Genomic DNA, 18,411 nt, shown 5'->3' with positions numbered 1-18,411 from the left:
GGGACGGATGAACTTGGGCATCCTCTCCACAACGTCTTGGATGTGGGCCCCAGGAAGGCAGAAGATCTCTCAGGCCAGGGGGTCCAGATGGCAAATAGGGGCATGGAGAGACCTCAGGAGAGAGTCCCCACCACCACCACCATCTGGTGTCCCCTCCTAGGGGTGGGAGTACTTACCTCTGAAGTACTTACCTCCTCCTCTGGTGTCTCTGTTGGAGTCTCCTCATGTATGAGGGGAGCGTACCTATTATGCAGCGTCAGGGGAGGAGCAGCCCAAGCTTTATATGCTCTGGATGTGGAGACTACTGTCTTCCAGGTAGCTCCAGGAGGGTCTTTGTGGCCAGTCTTCTTTGTGGCCACCTTCTCCTTCACTCTTTTCTTCTCTACTTCTTTTTTCCTGGAGTAGGGCCTGGCAGTAGCTGTCAATTTAATCTTTGTGGGCCCTGATGGTGCATAGCTGACGTATCTCCTCCTCAAACTCCCACACTCGGCCCTCCAGAGACTCCACAAAGGACATACCTCTCAAGTGGGGGTGCCCCCATGCACAGTTGCCAGCAGCTGCACCAGGCAGCCCCCGCAGTCCGGGGCCACAGGGTCTGTCTGGGTGGAGGTCTCAGCGATGTTGGGATGCTTCCGGGTACGAGTCGCCACCATGCCCGAGGGTGATTGTGTGGTAATAGACCATACTACTACTCACAAACTGCCAGCAAACTGCTTCCCCTGTTGGCAGACCCTGCTCGCTGGCTCCCTGGTCACCTGGGGAATCTCCTTTTATATCTTTCTGGGTTTGGGCTGACTCAACCCCTTTGTTGGGCTTCTGTCAGGCCCAGGCAGCAATCACACAGCAGGCAGCAATCACACAACAATCAGCAATCAACACTCACTCAGCAATTGGCAGTCACTCCCAGCCTCTCAGGGCACACACCACACCAAACAAACAGTAAGCACAACCAAAGGTACAGGCAACTGGATCACTTACCTTTCCTGGGCAGGATCTGGTGCCTGGCTTCTCTCCTCCTTCCTCCTCTTGCCTCTAGCAACTGCCAGCAAACTGCTTTCCCTGTTGGCAGGCCCTGTTCACTTGGCAAGGTGTGTAGCATGTGTGTTCCCCAGGGACAAATAGTAGCAGCACAAGGTGTGCCACTGCTTCCTGTCCCCAGGAGAAACAAATGTCCACTCTTGTTTGGATGTGGCCTTGTATACTTGTTTTCACCCCTAAAGGTGCATGCCCACGAACCAGAACATGCATTTCCCTGGGGACAAATAGTAACGGCACATATTTGTGCTGTTGTTAGTTATCCCCAGGCATGCCCCTGCACATGCACTTTGGCATGCAGCAAATTGACCCAGGTGAAGTAAAGGCTGGCCCCAGCAGCCTTACCCGAAATCCTGAGGGCCTCCTGAGGAAGCAACAATGGTAATCTGACTGCTTGTGGTCTGGCCGGCAGCTGGAGCACAGCTCTGGCTGGTCATGTTCTGGCTACTCGTGGTGCATGCTGCTGCCATGTGTGCTGCGCCACTTTTTTTTTTTATGCAGTTTTTTTTAGATACCAGGATTTCCCAGTATCTAAGTTTGCTGCCGCACTGCAAATATGCAGCACGGTGAATGGATTACCATGCTTTGTATGTGTTTTGAGGCACCTCAAAGGGCTTTGGGGCACTACAAATCCTACATTCCCACTCATGGGGATGCAGCCCAATTTTCCTAATATTCCACAGCAACATACAGCATCCTTAAAATGATCTCCTAGCACCCCAGGATGCTCTGGCACCTTTGTTGAGAATCACTGCTGGAAAGTAGCAAGTTAAAGGATTCTAAAATAACACAGATTTTATACAATTATTCATTACTATCAAGCACCAAAGTGTTATTTTACTTCACTGTATAAGAACGCATTCACTATGCTAGTAATGACTAACTTTGTGATTACCTTTCAGGTAATGAAGAATCTGTCTCTTTAACCATAATAGTTTTAATCTTTATACTTGGAACAGTCACAGTGGCACTGCTTGTGCTTCTTCTCTCCAAAAGGTAACTGTAACTAACCCTAATCAATTGTAATTGTGTCTGTTTTATTTATATGGTTATTGTTAATTTTTTCACTAGCACTAAAGTTTGCTGACTTGTCAAAATTTTCATCCACTTTGTGCTGATGTAAATGACTTTGAAAAGTACAGGTCAATTGAATATGAGACCCAGTATTTCTTTACGGGAGTAAAGGCCCTAATTATACTTAGATGCATGACACTGTTATTCAGTAACAAAACAAATGACATCAATCAAAATTTGAGATAATTTAAGAATATCACTCCACTTTAAGTTAATCTAATCAATTTTTTTAGTTCCCCTGTTCTTTATCGCAGGAAAGAAAAATAAGAACATTCTCCAACATAGCAGAGAAAATATATGCACATGTTCTATATCAAATCTTTTCTTTTCCTCACCATCCTCTTTTCCTCCCATAGGTATTGTAAAATGAGAAGTTTTTTCCCTCCTATTCCACAACCAAAGAACAAATTTAGTGAACCTGCAGCCATTGATTCAAAAATACAGGTATGTATATTTGTTTGTCTGTGTGCTGCTTGCATTTCAATTTTTATACATTCTAGGAATTTCATATGAAGTAATATTTGGTGTTGGATGGAGTGTTTCATCCTAGAAGTGCACTTATTGTAGTGATGATAAACTAGTGATCCTTCAGTACATATCTGCCAGCAAAAGTAAAGATTGAATTATTAGATTTTTACTTGGGTTGGTAAATTTGCCTGTAATACCAGATAGATGTTTGTGTCTTGAAGATATCCAGAACAATACAACACTAGCCAATGGATCTGCTAGAATGACAAAAAGGGTAAATGTCACAATCTTGATTTAAAACATGGAATTAAATCAAAGAAATAAAGTCAAGTCTTTTGCCAGTAGTGATGTATTTTATCTTAATTACTGTCTTAAATTTAATTTGAATTTTACCCGACTAAAATTCTACTTTACCTACAGTATATGTGGGTTAGTTTCTACTATGGACAACTAGAAAACAGAAAGAGATCACCAGGGATTCTGGTTTTCTCTGATAAAAAGTCCCCAATTTTCAGGTTAAAAAAGTAACCCAAAGATCCATATTTTTCCATGATTAAAATGAAATGCCACTATTACACACACACACGTATTGTTTCATTTTGATCATGGAAAAATGTGGATTTTGGGTTTTTTAACCCAAAAATTGGGTAATTTTTTTTTTTTAAATCAAAGAAAACCAAGATCCCTGGAGATCACAAGCTGTAACTTTCTTTTTCATGTTTTGAGGAACAGATTAAATCACTTAAATGTCCAAGTCAACACCTTAATTTTTATTCAGTTTCACATAATTAATTGAGAGACAGTCCTGTGCTCTAACTTGCCAATAGTCCTGAAATAATCAGAGTTGGGTCTAAGGATATATATTTACACCTTTTTGGAAACATCCGATGCACTGCCAAGTATTTCATGCTCATTTTGCCATAGGATGGGGAGGAAGCTGTTATGCTATTCAATGTACTTTTTCCTTTTAATGGACAAACTATGGTATACAGGCAACCCCCGCTTAACAATGTTTCGCTTAGTGTTATTTTGCTATAATGCTTGTTTTTCATTGATACCTGATTCCACTTAGGCTTGAAAAGTTTCGTTATAATGCTCACAGTTGCCCATTGGTTTGTCAAAAACTTTCAGTTTCGCTTAACGCTATTTCTGCTTAACGCTCGTTTTTTCAAGAACCAATTGGAAGCGCTAAGCGGGGGTTGCGCCTGTACAAGAGAAAAATGACAGACAAAAAGATCAAATCTGTCTGTGAGAAATCCCAAGCACTATTGGATAAACTGGAGCTGCAAGAAGTAAATCTGTTCCTAATCCCATGTATGAAATACAGATTTTTTTTCCTCTTTCCTCAGAGAGAATTTGAGACTTCATTAATAAAATATGAAACTGAAGAAGTAATAACTACTGTGGAAGAAATATCTCCATTTCCAAAAGCAAACTGAAACATTTGGATTTCCCAGCTCAGACAATCAAGATACCCTTATGGAAACTGCAAGATATTTTGTGTCACTTTTAATGGATGGTAGAGCTATACATACATAAAGTTGCTTAAAACTTTAAAAATTTATCTTCAGTTGCTCCTAATTTTACAGTGAGCACTGGCAGAAAGCCATGGCTGTTGCTATGGGAACCTGGCTGCAGGCTCTCAGCCAGCAACTAGCCCCTCCCAGACTAACACTGAACTTCTGTTTGGTCTGGGGTTATTCTGTAACTCAGAATACTTTGCAAAAATCAGTCTGAGTTACAGCTGGGAGCTGCACTTCTGTCTGCAACCTTGGAGCAGTTTCAAATGCAGGGGGAGGGGAGGGGAGGGGGGAGCTGCTGCTGCTTCACTCTCTTTTCCCTGTGCACTAGCCTGTAGGAATGTAGGTGAGCTACACTGCCCAGCTGTAACCCTGGATGAAACAAATGTAGAGGTTTGGCTACATTTATGCATCTCCAGCAAAACCAAGGAAGTGATTCTTCCACTCTATTTGGCTTTGGTGAGACCACAGCTGGAGTACTGCATCCAATTCTGGGCACCGCACTTCAACATGGTTGTGGTAAAGCTTGAGAGAATCCAGAGAAGGGACACCCATACAATCAGGGACTTGCATGGCAAGCGACATAAGGAAAGGCTGAAGGACCCATAACTCTTCAGCCTTAAAAAGAGAAGGCTGACAGGGGAACTTGGTAACAGCTTACCACTGCATCAGGGGTGTACATCAAGGGCTCCAGGGCACCCTTGGGAAAACTAAGAGTAATGGTCACAAACTCCTAGAAAACCATTTCAGGCTCAACATTAAGAAAAACTTCTTCACAGTTAGGGTGAAATAAGCTCCCTTCAGAGGTGATACAATCATCTACCCAGGAAATCTTCAAGAGGAGACTGGACAGTCACCTCACTGGGGTCACCTGGCCCCAGTTGTCTTCCCTGTTTGGTGCAGGGGGCTGGACTTAATGATTGGCCAGGATCCCTTCCAGCCTCACAACCTATGAATCTATTTATATTTTTCCAGGCTTCTGTACATGCAGCTGTTACAACTGCAGCACAATCTACAGCAGAGCTGTCCAACTTCTAAGTTGCCAGGGGTAACATGCCATGAGACCCACATCAGTAAAGGCCACAATTGTGAGAGTCATGAGCCCCTGGGCCATACTGGCAACTGCATTGCATATATGAGCAACCCCCTTGCCCTCTTACCTGGAATTTTGGGTCAACATTAGGATGCACCAGGGTTTACAGGCCTCCCATCCTTAAATTTCCCAAAAATATATTTAGGAAATGAAAGCAGAAACTTGGAATCCACAATGATAACAGATTGAATCTAATGGCTAACTAGGATTCCCATTTTAGGAATGTGTAATGCAGTCATTTTGGGAAAGACAGACAGTGGACTTGGTGGTGTAATGAAACTCTGGAAAATGCACCCATGCAAAATCCCTGTGTTTTTTCTTGAGCATCTTCACAGGATGTGATGTAAAATACAAAGCATAAACAGATGGACAACATGCCAGAGAGAATGTACACTTCATCATCCTTAACACTATATGAAAGTTGGATCAAAGATAAACTCATTAGGTAGTAATATAATATGCTTATAGTTTGTGAAGGGTATCTAGGAAAAAAAAGTTTCCTTTTTTAACTTAATAACAATGAACATGCTGTTTGTTACTGCTACAGCTATTACTGTTACTTTTCCTGAATGCGATCTATAATTATTCTGCAAAAGACCAGCAGTAAGAAATATGGTAGGACAATTAATATGGCACATTGTAGTGCTTTTGTACATAGTAACCTTTATTGTCAGAAAGAGGGGAAGAGGTGTGTGAAAAGGGAAGAGACAGCCAACAGTCTTTCCCCATTTTCCCCAGGCTCCAGAATACGCAGAGAAACATGGGGATGGCAGGGTCACGCGTGGCAGTTCAAGAGCAGGCTAAGCCTGCAGATTGAAAGAAGGACGAAGCCTGGGAGCGGAGTGGGCCGGAAGAGAAGCAGGGAGAGAGCACTGAGTGGGGGAATGTGGGGAACAAATGTAGGCTGGAGCCGGGAAGTCACACAAGTCCTGGGAGGGGAGCCAGGCTGTTTGAGTAGCCCAGCAGAGGCACACAGAGGCAAAACCCCAGGAGAGAGTCCCGGAGAGGTATGCCAAATGGGGGGTGATGCAGAGCAAGGCCAGAGCAGGCTGCATCCAGTTAGACAGGTACCCCATGGGGAAGTGTGAGGAAAGGAGCTGAGGAGCACCGCTGAATGAGGCAGGGCAGTAACCTGGCCCCGGGCCAAGACAGAGAGAGAAAGAGAGCGTGAGGAGGTGGCTAGCAGGAAACCAGGAGACCCGGGTGCGGAGAGGCCTCTACAGAGGGGCAGAAGTTTAGGGTCGAGCCAGGCCGTGAAGCAACCAACGACACAGAGGCCTAGGATTGTGGATAAAGGGGTGGAGACAGAATAAGGGCTACAAGGACGCAGCAACCTGACAAGCCCATAGAGTACAAAGTAGCAAGGAATACAGCCACAAGTGAATCTCAGCGGAACCGGATTGGATTGTACTTTATGTTGGGTTTGTTTTGAGTTTTCTTTGCACGAACTTCCTCAGCACAAAGCTGTAGTGAGTCCAGTTACAGGGAGATATGCCTGTAGCCAAAAGATGGCCTAAAGGAACTGCCAGCCAAGAGGTCTCTCATCCCTGTAATGGCAGGACATGCAGGTGAGAAGTAATCACTGTTCCAGCCTTGGATGTAGTAAGGGTGGGGTAAAGGGGAGGCTGGAGCCCCATGAAGAAACCAAAGGTGTGGGACCTCATAAGCTACCTACAGGAACTGTCTCCCAGGAAGAACATCAAGTCATGACAGGCTAGCAGGCGCTACCAGAACCTGCAGGTGACACTACTTAGGATCCCACCCTGACATCACATGGGAGTAGGGCATCAGTTAAGAAGGGAATTAAGCCCTACAATACGTACCCATGATAAGGTACAATGGCTTTCTGAAAGTTACCCCAATAGCAAAATATATGTTCTATAAATGGTGTACTTAGCTTAGTACTAAAGATCAGTATTTGCCCTCCTCTTTCACCCCAATTCCAAAATAATCCTTATGTGAAATAGAGGTGCATTTTCCCTATACTGCAGTAATAACTTCCAGTAACTGTAGAAGTCAGGGTCTGATTCTAACCAGCTGGAATATAAACACACTTAGGTTTTGATTGTGCAGGAGATACAGAAAAAGTCTTTTAAGTGCACTACATACATCTACAGCGTTCTGGCTAATAAAAAATGTTCCAGATGGTGAAATATAGGATAGAATTGGGGGAAGGGGTAAATAAAAACAGTCAGATTCTTATTTATAATTCAATACTAAATAGACTCTAGTTCAGAAAATGTATCTGAAAACAGCATTTTCACTTAATTATCTATATTCTTAAAGGCATTGTGTTGTGGGAGTGAGGAGAATTTTAGGGCTATATGGCAAAAAACATATCCTGAAGGCTTATAATTCTTAAAGGAGCAAAGATATTTGTGGATGATGCATTTATTGTTTCAGCTATATAGCTGGCATAACATTAGACAAGTTTTCAAAGGAAGTTTTGGATTTGAAAGTTTATCTAGCTTTATCCCATCTATACAGTTGGTCCAATAAAAGATATCCAACTGACATTCTGTGGCATGTGTGACCTTATGTGCTAGGTACCTTTCCTTCCTGCTGAGATCATTGTTGTTTCACTTCTATTAATTAGTTTCTCCCCCCACTCCTCCCTTTTATTTTTAAGGCAAAACAAAATCATACACATATGAACTATGTACAGCCCCTGCCGGGCAGTTTCTGTTGCCCAGTGCTCCCCACCACACTTGCACAGCACAGGAGGGAAGCCCTGCAAGCAGTGCTGGATTATGACATGCTGAGGCCCTAAACTATGCCCAGTTGAAGAGGCCTTATATGATAAAAATATTCCATGAAATTCATGAAAATGGATTTTCATGGAATTTTAAAATGAATGATTATTTCTGCACAAATTTATGGACTCAATATGAATAACTGTGGAGCCATATATATGCATATTTTTGTCACAAAAAAAAAACTGGACATTTTCCTTCTAATTTAGAGGCCCCTCATATTGTGAGGCTCTAAACTGTACCTTAAGTAGTTTAAGCCTTAATCTGGCACTGCCCACAGCGGACAGGGAAATCAGCCGGCTCCAGCACATGGGGATTCCTCTCCGTGCTGCCCAAGTGCAGCGGGTAATGCAGTCAAGAGACCGCTCACAGCCCCCACAAATGTGCAGTGCTGGGCACAGCCATATGCCACTGGGCATCAGCGCCTGCACCAAACAAGAGCGCCCCTGCCTGCCATTATAACAGGGTCTTCCCAGCATGTACCTCTTGTAATTTGATATGGAAGTGAAGGCTTTTGAAATTAAACATCCCTCCCACTGGGAATCGGGACCCAGTGGGGAGTAAATGTGCAGGGGACAAGTCTAGGGTGTCTTGCCCCTTGCGCTGGCATGAGTACTGCTAGGCAGCATTTGGGTCACCATGACCTTAAGAATCTGGATAGTCTGAGTCTTATCTACCAATTGAGCTGAGGCAAGTTATCCATTTGGTTTCCCAAACACATATCCAGTCCCTGGTTGGTTTTGTTACAAATATTCATTAAAAACAGAGACTGGATCAGGAAGCCAGAAATAACTGACCAGAAGTGGAGATTTAGCTTGTAAAGCTAGTGGCAAGTCTCTGGACAATGACAGTAGTCCTGCTTCATGCTTATAGCAGAAAGGTATAGATAACATGGGCAAGTGATGGAACAAGATCCTGAATTCCACTGCGTCAAGCAGTGTATCACCTGGCTCGAGAGTAGTGCCATGACAGATAACACAAAGCAGGGGGAAAAGAAAAGCTCTCAATCAAAGGGCGTATCAAAATGCAATTGAACAAGCTGCAGGATTAGTACCAGAAAACAGTAAAAGAGAGCAGCAGAAATCAGTGGGAAGCCTGCTTCAAGCTGTGCGCATGCTGGGTCCAGAGTGAAAGAGACTCGGGGACCTGTTCAAGAACACGCACATGAAAGGTCTCAGAGACTGTCACACACTTGTACGGAGGACACTGCATGACTATGGAACATAGCTAAGCTACCACACAGTGGTCAAAAACAGAACTTGCATTGTACCATATCAAGTATCTAAAATGTGATATAATGTAGACATGCAGTATGTAATAAAATTAGTAGAAAAAGTAAAAATAAATCCCCCCCCCAAAAGAGAGGCATGATATAGAGAAGTTAAGCTAGTCTGTCGTTGAGTCCACATATGCCCAACCACTGCTGCTCAGCCCAGACAGACAAGCCCAGTGCTGACATGCGGTCAGGGCTGTTGCAGGGTGGAGGCTGACAGGTTCAGGGGGCTGAGCGAGGGCTCCTATGCACAGACCACATACCCCCCCACCACACACAGTTATACCCCACAAGTACAGCACCCACTGTGAAATCAGTGGAAATGCCAAATGGACCATGCTTACTGGAATTGAAGGTAAAGAAATACCAGATGATTAAGTAGTACAGAGTTGTGTCTGTATTACCATTGAATTATATGGAAAGCTAGGTTTTCAGATGGAAATATGCTTACTACATCTGCTGCAAACTTGAGAGCTATGAGTCATGGATACTTTTATCTTTACATAGCAAGCCAAAGAAAAAAGATTCCTCCCAATACACACCACTTACAACCTCAGCAATACTGCTGGAACACTTCTGCCTTCAGTTAGTTTAAATATAGCTATAAGGTAGTAAGCTATTCTCTTCACACACAGAAATCCTGTCTCTTGCCCCTAGCCGTTGAATGTGCTGTATTAAGAGCAGCAGCATAAAAAGCTCTAAAACTTCACTGTCTGGATTTTGAATGGGAAAGGGGCCAAAAGTAACCCGTAAATTAAATGTCAATAGCATCTCAACTAAACAGCAAATGAACAAGCTTGTTCACATTGTCTTCTGCCCATTTGTTAGATCTCCTACATAGTCCACACTGCTTTTGCTGTCTTCCCACAAGTGAGCATTAATGTGTGTACAAAGATCTGAAAATTGAGGTCTGATCTCCCTTAAAAAAGGCTCACGGGTGATCTGATGGCCACCTATAAGTTTATCAGGGGTGACCACCAGTATCTGGGAGAATGTTTGATTACCAGAGCGCCCCAAGGGGTGACAAGGTTGAACGGTTATAAACTACTGCAAGACTATTTCAGGCTGGACATAAGGAAGAATTTCTTTACTGTCCGAGCCCCCAAGGTCTGGAATAGCCTGCCATCGGAGGTGGTTCAAGCACCCACATTGAACACCTTCAAGAGTATATTGGATGCTTATCTTGCTGGGGTCCTATGACACCAGTTGACTTCCTGCCCTTTGGGCGGGGGGCTGGACTTGATGATCTTCCGAGGTCCCTTCCAGCCCTAATATCTATGAAAAAAAAAAAAAAAAAAAAAAAAAGGGGCCAATTTATCAAATCAAACTCCATGCAACTAGAGCATACAAAATGACAGATCAATATGGAGATCAAAACACTCCTCTCCCAAAGACTGTTGTCCCAAACCAAATCCCTTTTATAAACACACTGGGCACATCTACATATGCAACTAATGCGACTGACTTTACTGCACAATTTGCACTGGAGTAAACTAATCCAAGCACAGCATCTACACCTGTTTAAGTGCACTAATTTACTGTACTGATGGATACTAGTGGTCTGTGACAGGACTATCCGGCAGTGCAATAATTTAGGCTACAACAGAGAGAAAAGAAAAAAAAAAAACAAACCAACATGAACTTGTAGCTCAAGGTGACTGCTTTTGGGATTACCTAGAATGGGACCCTAAATACCTTGTTGAGATCCTTAGAACAATCATTACATTCCTTCATTATGGGCACATCCACACATGCACTTTACTGCCAAGTAGACTAATTAGCTCCACAGGAAAGCATCACAGACCACATGTGTGCTGGTATTAGGCTGCAGTAAACTAATTTCTCACTTGTAAGATAGTACTGTTCCCAGCAGTATTATCTTACAGTGGAGTCATTAAGTGCAGTTAAACACACATGTACACAGCGACAGTTGGTGGCAAATTGTGCCCAGTCAGCCCCTCCACCATCCAACCTCAAGACCTGGAGCTGACCCCCCCCCCCCCATGCTCCATTCTAGCCCAAGGCTGCTTCATCCCAGCTCAAACTGCTGCTGTCTCAGGTGCATCTGTGGGCAATATGCCTGGGAGCAGCTGACTCGAAGACAAAATGCTCCAGAGTTGATTATGTTGCATTAACAGTATGTGTAGATGCACTCTGTGCAAAGCAGTCAAGGACTAAGACTCCTCTGTAAAGCCATAGCCAGCAACCCAAGACACTCTTATCAAAGACGGAAATTTACAACCATTTAACTGACCCTATTTGTAAGTGAAAGTTTTCCTTGAAGATCTGGCATATATCAGGTATAAACCTATGTAACAGATGTACTGTCTTACAATCCATTGATCTGCCTGGTACAATTACCATTTCAAAGGAGGTATCTTCTGCTTTGGGAAACTGCTTGCAAGCTAGTCATGGGAGACCAAAACCTTATATAAAACCGTAAGTTCACCACAGTCCGAGTAAGTATTGTTTATTGTTTTACAGCAAAATACCCCAATTTAAAAACACAATTGCTAGATGTTCAGCTGTGCAAAATGTACTCAAGAGCATTATGTACCAAGTGGAAAAAGACATGATTTGTTAACAAGTACTTCTCAAATACAGTTTTATGGTCATAAGATAGGACTTGAAACTAGAGACAGATCCGAAAACAAAAATTTAGAAACAATTGTTGCCTAAATTGCTTGGTCAATCAACCATTTTGGGCCCAGAACTAGCGCTACTGATCCAATCGCCAATATGGAAAATTTGCTAGGCTGAACTGTCAGTTTCAGTGCCTTTATTCCAGACAAATCTTGAAGTGGATCAGTCCCTGGAAAATTTCTAGCCCCATCTACAAACATAATCTGGCCCCGATAAATAAGACTCAACACAGGAATTTCTTGAAGGTCAATGGTCCATAATGGTACAGTTATTCTACATGATCTGCTAAATTTTGTTTCCAAGTCTAGTTAGGGTCTTTTAAACAAATTTCTTGAATTCATCGTACAGCACAAGCACAAAGGCACCCCCCATGCCTCGGAGAACATTAGACCATGCGCCTTTGAAGAAAGCTTTTCCACCCTCGTCCCGTGCAATCTTCTTCCAACAATCAATTGTTCCTTTGTACATGATGTCAGCTGTAGAAAAACAAAGTATTTTGTTTGCGATTTACATAATTTGGGGCTGGAACAACCCTTATACTTGGTTTCATGCACCATAAAGTTGTTTTCTGTTTAAGCAAAACACATTGATGTAAATGCAAAAAGACATGCAAAAGCCCCCTAAAAAAGTCTGATTTCCCACCTGTTCTTTTGAGGTACTTAAATCCATCATGACCCCACTCCCTTTACAGACCAAAGAATCCTCCCCTTTGGAGTTCAGCTGTCCTGGCTATTGATATTTTTAGCAGATGTGAAGCCAAGTACAAACACAATAGCCAAGTGTCATTTTGGTAATATATCAGATTTATATAGCAGACAGCAGAATAGTTTCAAATTACACGGGAAAACTGAAGTTTACCTCCTTTACGCCCCGACTGCATCATCATTCGACGTCGCACCGTATCGAAAGGATAGGAAACAACACCAGCCACGGCAGTCACTGTTTGTGCAATCATCCAGCTTATCACAATGTGAGTGTTCCTGGGGTCTGGAAGCATTCCTGCAATTAAGATGCCACAATATAAATTCTTGTCTTACACCCACTCATAAAAATATTAAATGACAGGTGCTTTCCTAGGAACAGCAACAGTAATGGCATCTTCATCAACAACCAGAATCAAAACAAAAGGGTAAAGCAACTCATCTCCTGTGAAAAGGAGAGACATGCATGAAGTGCAACAACAGAACTGCACTCAGATTGCTGTTATAAACAGTGAAGAATATTCTGTTAGTAGTTCAGATTAAAGGCAGAAGTCCTGAGATAAAATTATCCATCAGAAATGTCTCCTCAAAAGTCAATTTTCCCAGATTTGAAAATGCCTCAATTCTAATATCTTTACAACTATTTGCAAGTTGACACAGGAGAGAATTCCATTCTTCAAGGCAGTTGTTCAACTACCAAATTAGGGCAATAGGCGTCTTTACTATGTGAATGTAACCAACTATAACATGTTAATTACTAGGGTCAATTAAATGGAGTGCCCCAAAATTGCTTAAACCCATTTAGAAGTGGGGGAAGGGGGACGTGTTGTTTCTGCTAAGAAGCAGCTCTTAAATTTTGCAAACCCTAACATCATAAAGTTGCATCCTGCATTCTCACAAGGGTCTAGTAAAGTCAGTATTATGCATTACTGCTCCAATACTACTCTGAAGCTTTTAGCAGGTCTAATTGGAAAAAATACTGGTTTCAGCAATTCAGACAAATAGCAGCAGAAGTATTTCAAACAGCCACTTGGCTCATTATATTAAAACTGCGAGCAGGCATTCAGAAATCAGGGAGTGTCATCATTAAGACTAATAATATAACCTACAGTTGCTTTACAAATTTACCTTTTGCTGTATCATAGATTCCAAAGTAAGCTGCCCTATAGATGATGATACCCTGTACTGAGACGTTGAACCCTTGATATAAGCCACGCAGACCATCAGACTTGGTGATTTTGACTAGACAGTCCCCAAGGCCAGCAAATTCTCTGTCAGCACCAGCTTTTCCAACATCAGCAGCTAAACGGGTTCTTGCAAAATCCAACGGGTAGACAAAGCAGAGAGAAGTGGCACCAGCTGCACCACCAGATGCCAGATTACCAGCAAAATACCTCCAGAACTGAGTGTGCTTGTCTACTCCACCTAGGAACACCTGCTTATACTTATCCTTGAAGGCAAAGTTGAGGGCCTGAGTGGGGAAATATCTGATGACATTTGCAAAATTTCCACGCCAGAAGGATAGCATTCCTTGCTCTTTTGGGATACGCACGACGCAATCAATGATGCCTTTGTACTGTTTATCAACAGCAATTTGTTTACTTGCATGTTGTACCTGCCAAAAAATAAAAATAAATAAAAGTATTATTGTTTTGACCATAAAGAAAGATGGCATGCAGAAAATACTTTAAGTTCAGACCAGGTTCCATATTTATACTGCAATACTAAAGAAATGAGAATTCCCAAGTTTGAGTGGCCTTACCCAATTATTTCTCAAAGCAGGCCTCCATTCACCACCAAAAACTACTTTTACAATCACTTCTGAAAGGGTAAAATAGGCAAAGTCAGATTGTTACATAAAGTAAATATATAAAATGAAGCTACCCATAGTCTAATTTTATAATGCAAGTATTTGCATTGGGAAACCACCACACAAATATTAATGCTTCGAATTGCCTCACCAAAAAAGGAAATTTAAGTAGTCCAACAATAACAACCGGCCCTTTCTCTTAAAAAAATACATTAAAAGACTTCAGATTTATTTTTCCCTACTAACACAGGAAAAAAAAAAAAAAATCAGGACTTACCAAAGCAGATACCAAAACTAGTACAATGCTGCAATCAAGTGCAAAACCCCAACATTCAGGGGTGAAGACATTTCAAAGTTTAAAGCTCTTTAGAAGGAGGTCAAGGTGGGTTAGTTCAAATACTGGAAACCTTTAATGCAGTGTTGCTTAACCTGTGGGTCACGACCCAGAAGTGGGTGACAAGAATACTCAAGAGAGTCACAAACAAACTTTACAAATGGTAAGTGTTGATGTTTATAAATGGGTTCCGGTACAAAAAAGGTTAAGAACCCCTGCTTTAATGCACTTGAGCCACTTGACCCCTAACATTCACCTCACAGCAATCAGTATGTCAACTCCTCCATCTTCTGACTGACTTCAGACTAAGAGGGGACTAACTTCCTCTCTCCCCTCCACCTTGACCCAATTTATCTTGCCAACGCCCCAGGGGGGGCTGCTCAATGGCTTTTATCCCCATCTGAGGTGAGAGGGGCAGAAGCAAAGAGCAACTGCCGTTTTCCCTCACAATGCCACAGGAAACCAGAAGCAAGAGAGGGAACTAGGACTCTGGCCCCAGAGCAGCTCTCTTACCACACGGGGCAGCTAGAGCTCACATACCAAATGGAAAAAAGAGGGAGCAAGAAACAGCTGGGAGGGTGCCTCCGGCGGCTCCACAGCCCTCCCTCTGCTTCCCAAGCAAGGCAGCTGCTCTCCCAGGGCCTGCAATCCCCTCTTCCCTCATCCATGCCTAGGTAGGGCTGGGCTGTAAAAGCAGGTCTGCTTCGCTGCAGCTGCGGCCTTTATAACGTCCCAGAAGGGGCAACCAATCAGCGGGGCGGGGAGGGGGAGCGCGCCAGATGCTCGGTCGAGGAGCTGCGGAAAGGGGGCGTCTCCATGGGAGCTAAGAGAGCGGAAGGGAAAAGTCCCCGACTGCAGACCCCGTGACATAAAGGCCGCGCGGCAGCCTCGGTGGTCACGTGACGGCCGGAAGCATGGCGGCCACCTCCCCCTCTGCTCTGCGCCGGGAGGAAGTGTGGGGGGGAATAGAACCCCCTCCATCAGGCAACACGTCACAGAGCGGAACCGGCTCCCAACCGCCGCGCGCCGCCACCCACGTGACCCCCGGGCCAGGCCGGGCTGCGCCTAATGCCTGTTGTTCCCGCCGGCGCGAGCGGCGCTCCCGGCAGGCCCCGCGCGTGCGTGGGGAGGCGGGGGGAAGTCACGCGCGCCCCAGGCTCCCGCACGCGGCGCCGACCTGCAGCAGCAGCTTGACCCGCTCAATGGGCGCCACCGCCGTCTTGCTGATGGCCGCGGCCACGCCGCCCGCCAGGAAGTCCTTGAGGAAGGAGATGGCCTGGTCTGCCATGTTGTTGCTAGTTGCCGCGGGGTAGTGGTAGTGGTGTGAGGGGTGATGCGCACAGAGACACCCACGGCCGCTCGCGCCGAAAGGGCCTCCTTGTTTGCGCGCATGAGCTAAATGCCCGGCGCCGTCGGCCCCGCCTCTCGCCGCATCCCGTTGGCTGCGCGGCGGGGCGAGAGGGCTGGGCCGCGCTGGCCTCAGGGCGCAGGACTCGCCCCCCACCCCGCGCCTCTGACTTGTCTGCCCAGGCCCCGCCCCCTCCTCGTCGGCCGGTGCCAGTTACTCCCTGCCCAACGCTCGCGCCTGCGGCTGTTGGCCGGTGTCCCCTCAGGCAGCGCCTGCCTGAGCCGTCTTGGTGCCCGAAAGCTTGCAAAGAATAATTATTCCAGCTTTTGAATTGGCCTAATAAAGATACCGGATTTACCCAAAGAACCTTGTCTGCTTGCGTCCTTATGTCAACACGGATACAACCTACACCCCTGAAAGGGGCTCGGGGTTCGGCACCCTGGCGCGCTGTGAGACCTGCCTTACGCAGTGCCTTTCCCTCCTCACACACTTCAAAGCAGAATGCGGGGTTGGAGCATGGGGCTGTCTTGCCAAGCTCCCGTGTCTGGCAGGGCAGGACCACAGTGACTAGGGGGTTAGCTCGCATCAATGAGCAGAGTTTCAATTAGCGGCATCCACTGACTCCCCGGGCTCATTTGAGGGCCGATAGAGGCTGTCTGGTGTGCTCTGCTCCGTTTCCCCCGCTCCTTGGGACCCCTTCTGGATCCCCCTTGGTACTCTTATGAGCCTGTGACCTCCACTCCTGTCCCTGTTTTTTATTGTTTGTCCCAAGGAGTCTTTTGTCATCTTTTCCTGTAGACTCCCTGCCTGAGGGAGGCCGGTAAGAAACTTGGTGGGCTAGGCTCAAGTGATTGAAGGATGACAAATAGGCCTGGTGTGTGTGACAGAGCAGGACCCCTGGTGGTCCTCCTGTCCCTCCTCTGCTTGCATCAACAGGCAGAGTTTCACTAGGCAGCATCCACTGGTTCCTTGGACATGTTTGAGGGCCGGTGGGCACTGTCCGGTGTGCTCTGCTCCCTGTCTCCCCTTGGCACTCTGATTATGAACCTTTGACTTCCACTCCTGTCCCTGTTTTCATTATTATTTGTCCCAAGTAGTCAGTAACACAACACTTGTGGCCCCCAGGCTAAAGGGAGCTTCCTGCCTTCTAGGCAGGAAGGGCCTGGGCCCATGAAATCCCTCCACATGTTAAAGTTCTACGTCTGACAGGGCAGGACCACCGTGACCCCCGGGTGGTTCTCCTTGCCGTCCTCTGCTCACAACTCTGGGCAGAGTTTCACTAGGTGCCATCCACTGGGTCCTTGGACTTGCTTGCAGGGCAGTGGGTGCTGGCTGGGGTGCTTTGCTCCATGTCACCTTCCAGATCCCTTATTTTGGACCTCTGGCCTCGCTCCCTTCCCTATTTTCTTTTTTTACTTTGTCTCAAAAAATTAATTGTTGCTTTCTCGGTAGTCCCCCCTTTTAAAGGAGGCTTGTAGTTTTTCTTGGTGGGCATTGGCCCACAGTCCCTTGAAAGTAGCAAATAGGCCTGTGTCACATAGTTGATGCGGGGAGGGAGTCATGCTTTAATGACAGGGAGAGGGAGGCTAACCATTGCTTTTTGCACATTAAGCCTATGTTAACTTTACATATCAAATAAGCCTATCTCTGAGAGTATAAGACCCCCAGTGACTGTGGGGCCTCCTTTCCCACCTCCACTCATGTCTCCAGGTAGAGTTTCACTGGGTGGCGTCTACTAGCTACTTGGACTCCTTCAGGGGCCACTGGGTGCTGGTCAGGGTGCTGTGCTCCTTGTCCCCTCTCAGCACACTCATTTTGAACCTGTGACCTCACTCCCACTCGTTTTCTCTTTAGTTCCCCAAAATCAATTAGCATGTACCCAATAGCTCCTCCCCCCCAGTAACAGGGTGGGGGGAGTAACTGTTGCTCCTTGGACATTAAGTCCACGTGAACTTTATGTGTCAAATATGCCTCTGACAGTGCAGGATCCCCAGTGAGTGTGGGGCCAACTTCCTGTCTCTTCTTCACTTATGTCACCTAGCGGAGTTTCACTGGCTCCTTGGACTCATTCAGATGTGCAGTGGGCACTGGCTCCTTGTCCCCTTCTGGATCTGTCATAATTTATCTATGACCCTCACTCCTTTCCCCATTTTCTTTTTACTTGTCCCAGTTAGGTGGGATGCCTGCAGTAGCCTCCCTTACTAAAGGAGGCTGATAGTTTCTCTACTGGGCCTTGGCCATGGATCCTTTGGCACAACAAATAGACCTGTCTCCAACAGCGAAGGGGACCATGGGGCCATCTTCCTGTGCCTCCTTTGCTCACATCTCCAGGCAGTTTCACTGTGTGGCATCCACTGGC

General features: G+C 45.3%; 2 protein-coding genes across 3 annotated transcripts in view; one reads left to right on the top strand and one right to left on the bottom strand.

Annotated features, from left to right (window-relative positions):
- The window catches only part of LOC102557808 (granulocyte-macrophage colony-stimulating factor receptor subunit alpha), a 51,381-nt gene extending 47,240 nt beyond the window's left edge, over positions 1-4,141 (top strand). The window contains exons 10-12 of the mRNA XM_014600487.3: positions 1,938-2,031; positions 2,466-2,553; positions 3,927-4,141. Coding sequence (XP_014455973.1) covers positions 1,938-2,031; positions 2,466-2,553; positions 3,927-4,016 — 272 coding nt within the window. The 3' untranslated portion in view covers positions 4,017-4,141. The remainder of the gene's footprint in view (positions 1-1,937; positions 2,032-2,465; positions 2,554-3,926) is intronic.
- Positions 4,142-11,670: 7,529 nt separating this feature from the next.
- On the bottom strand, positions 11,671-16,081 carry SLC25A6 (solute carrier family 25 member 6). 2 transcript variants are annotated; one of them, XM_019485433.1, is made up of 5 exons: positions 15,245-15,383; positions 14,323-14,381; positions 13,689-14,175; positions 12,718-12,858; positions 11,671-12,335 (listed from the first exon to the last, which is right to left on the bottom strand). In XM_019485433.1, exons 1-5 carry the CDS (start codon positions 15,366-15,368, stop codon positions 12,178-12,180), a joined length of 969 nt encoding a protein of 322 aa, XP_019340978.1. In that variant the 5' UTR covers positions 15,369-15,383; the 3' UTR covers positions 11,671-12,177. The 2 variants fall into 2 exon arrangements, with proteins under 2 accessions (XP_019340978.1, XP_006269122.1); XM_006269060.4 differs by lacking the exons at positions 14,323-14,381; positions 15,245-15,383 and adding an exon at positions 15,882-16,081.
- Positions 16,082-18,411: the final 2,330 nt, after the last annotated feature.

The sequence above is a fragment of the Alligator mississippiensis genome, chromosome 1, assembly GCF_030867095.1.
Source record: "Alligator mississippiensis isolate rAllMis1 chromosome 1, rAllMis1, whole genome shotgun sequence".
In the NCBI taxonomy this organism is placed as follows: domain Eukaryota; kingdom Metazoa; phylum Chordata; order Crocodylia; family Alligatoridae; genus Alligator; species Alligator mississippiensis.
This window is presented reverse-complemented; position numbering and strand designations above follow the sequence as displayed.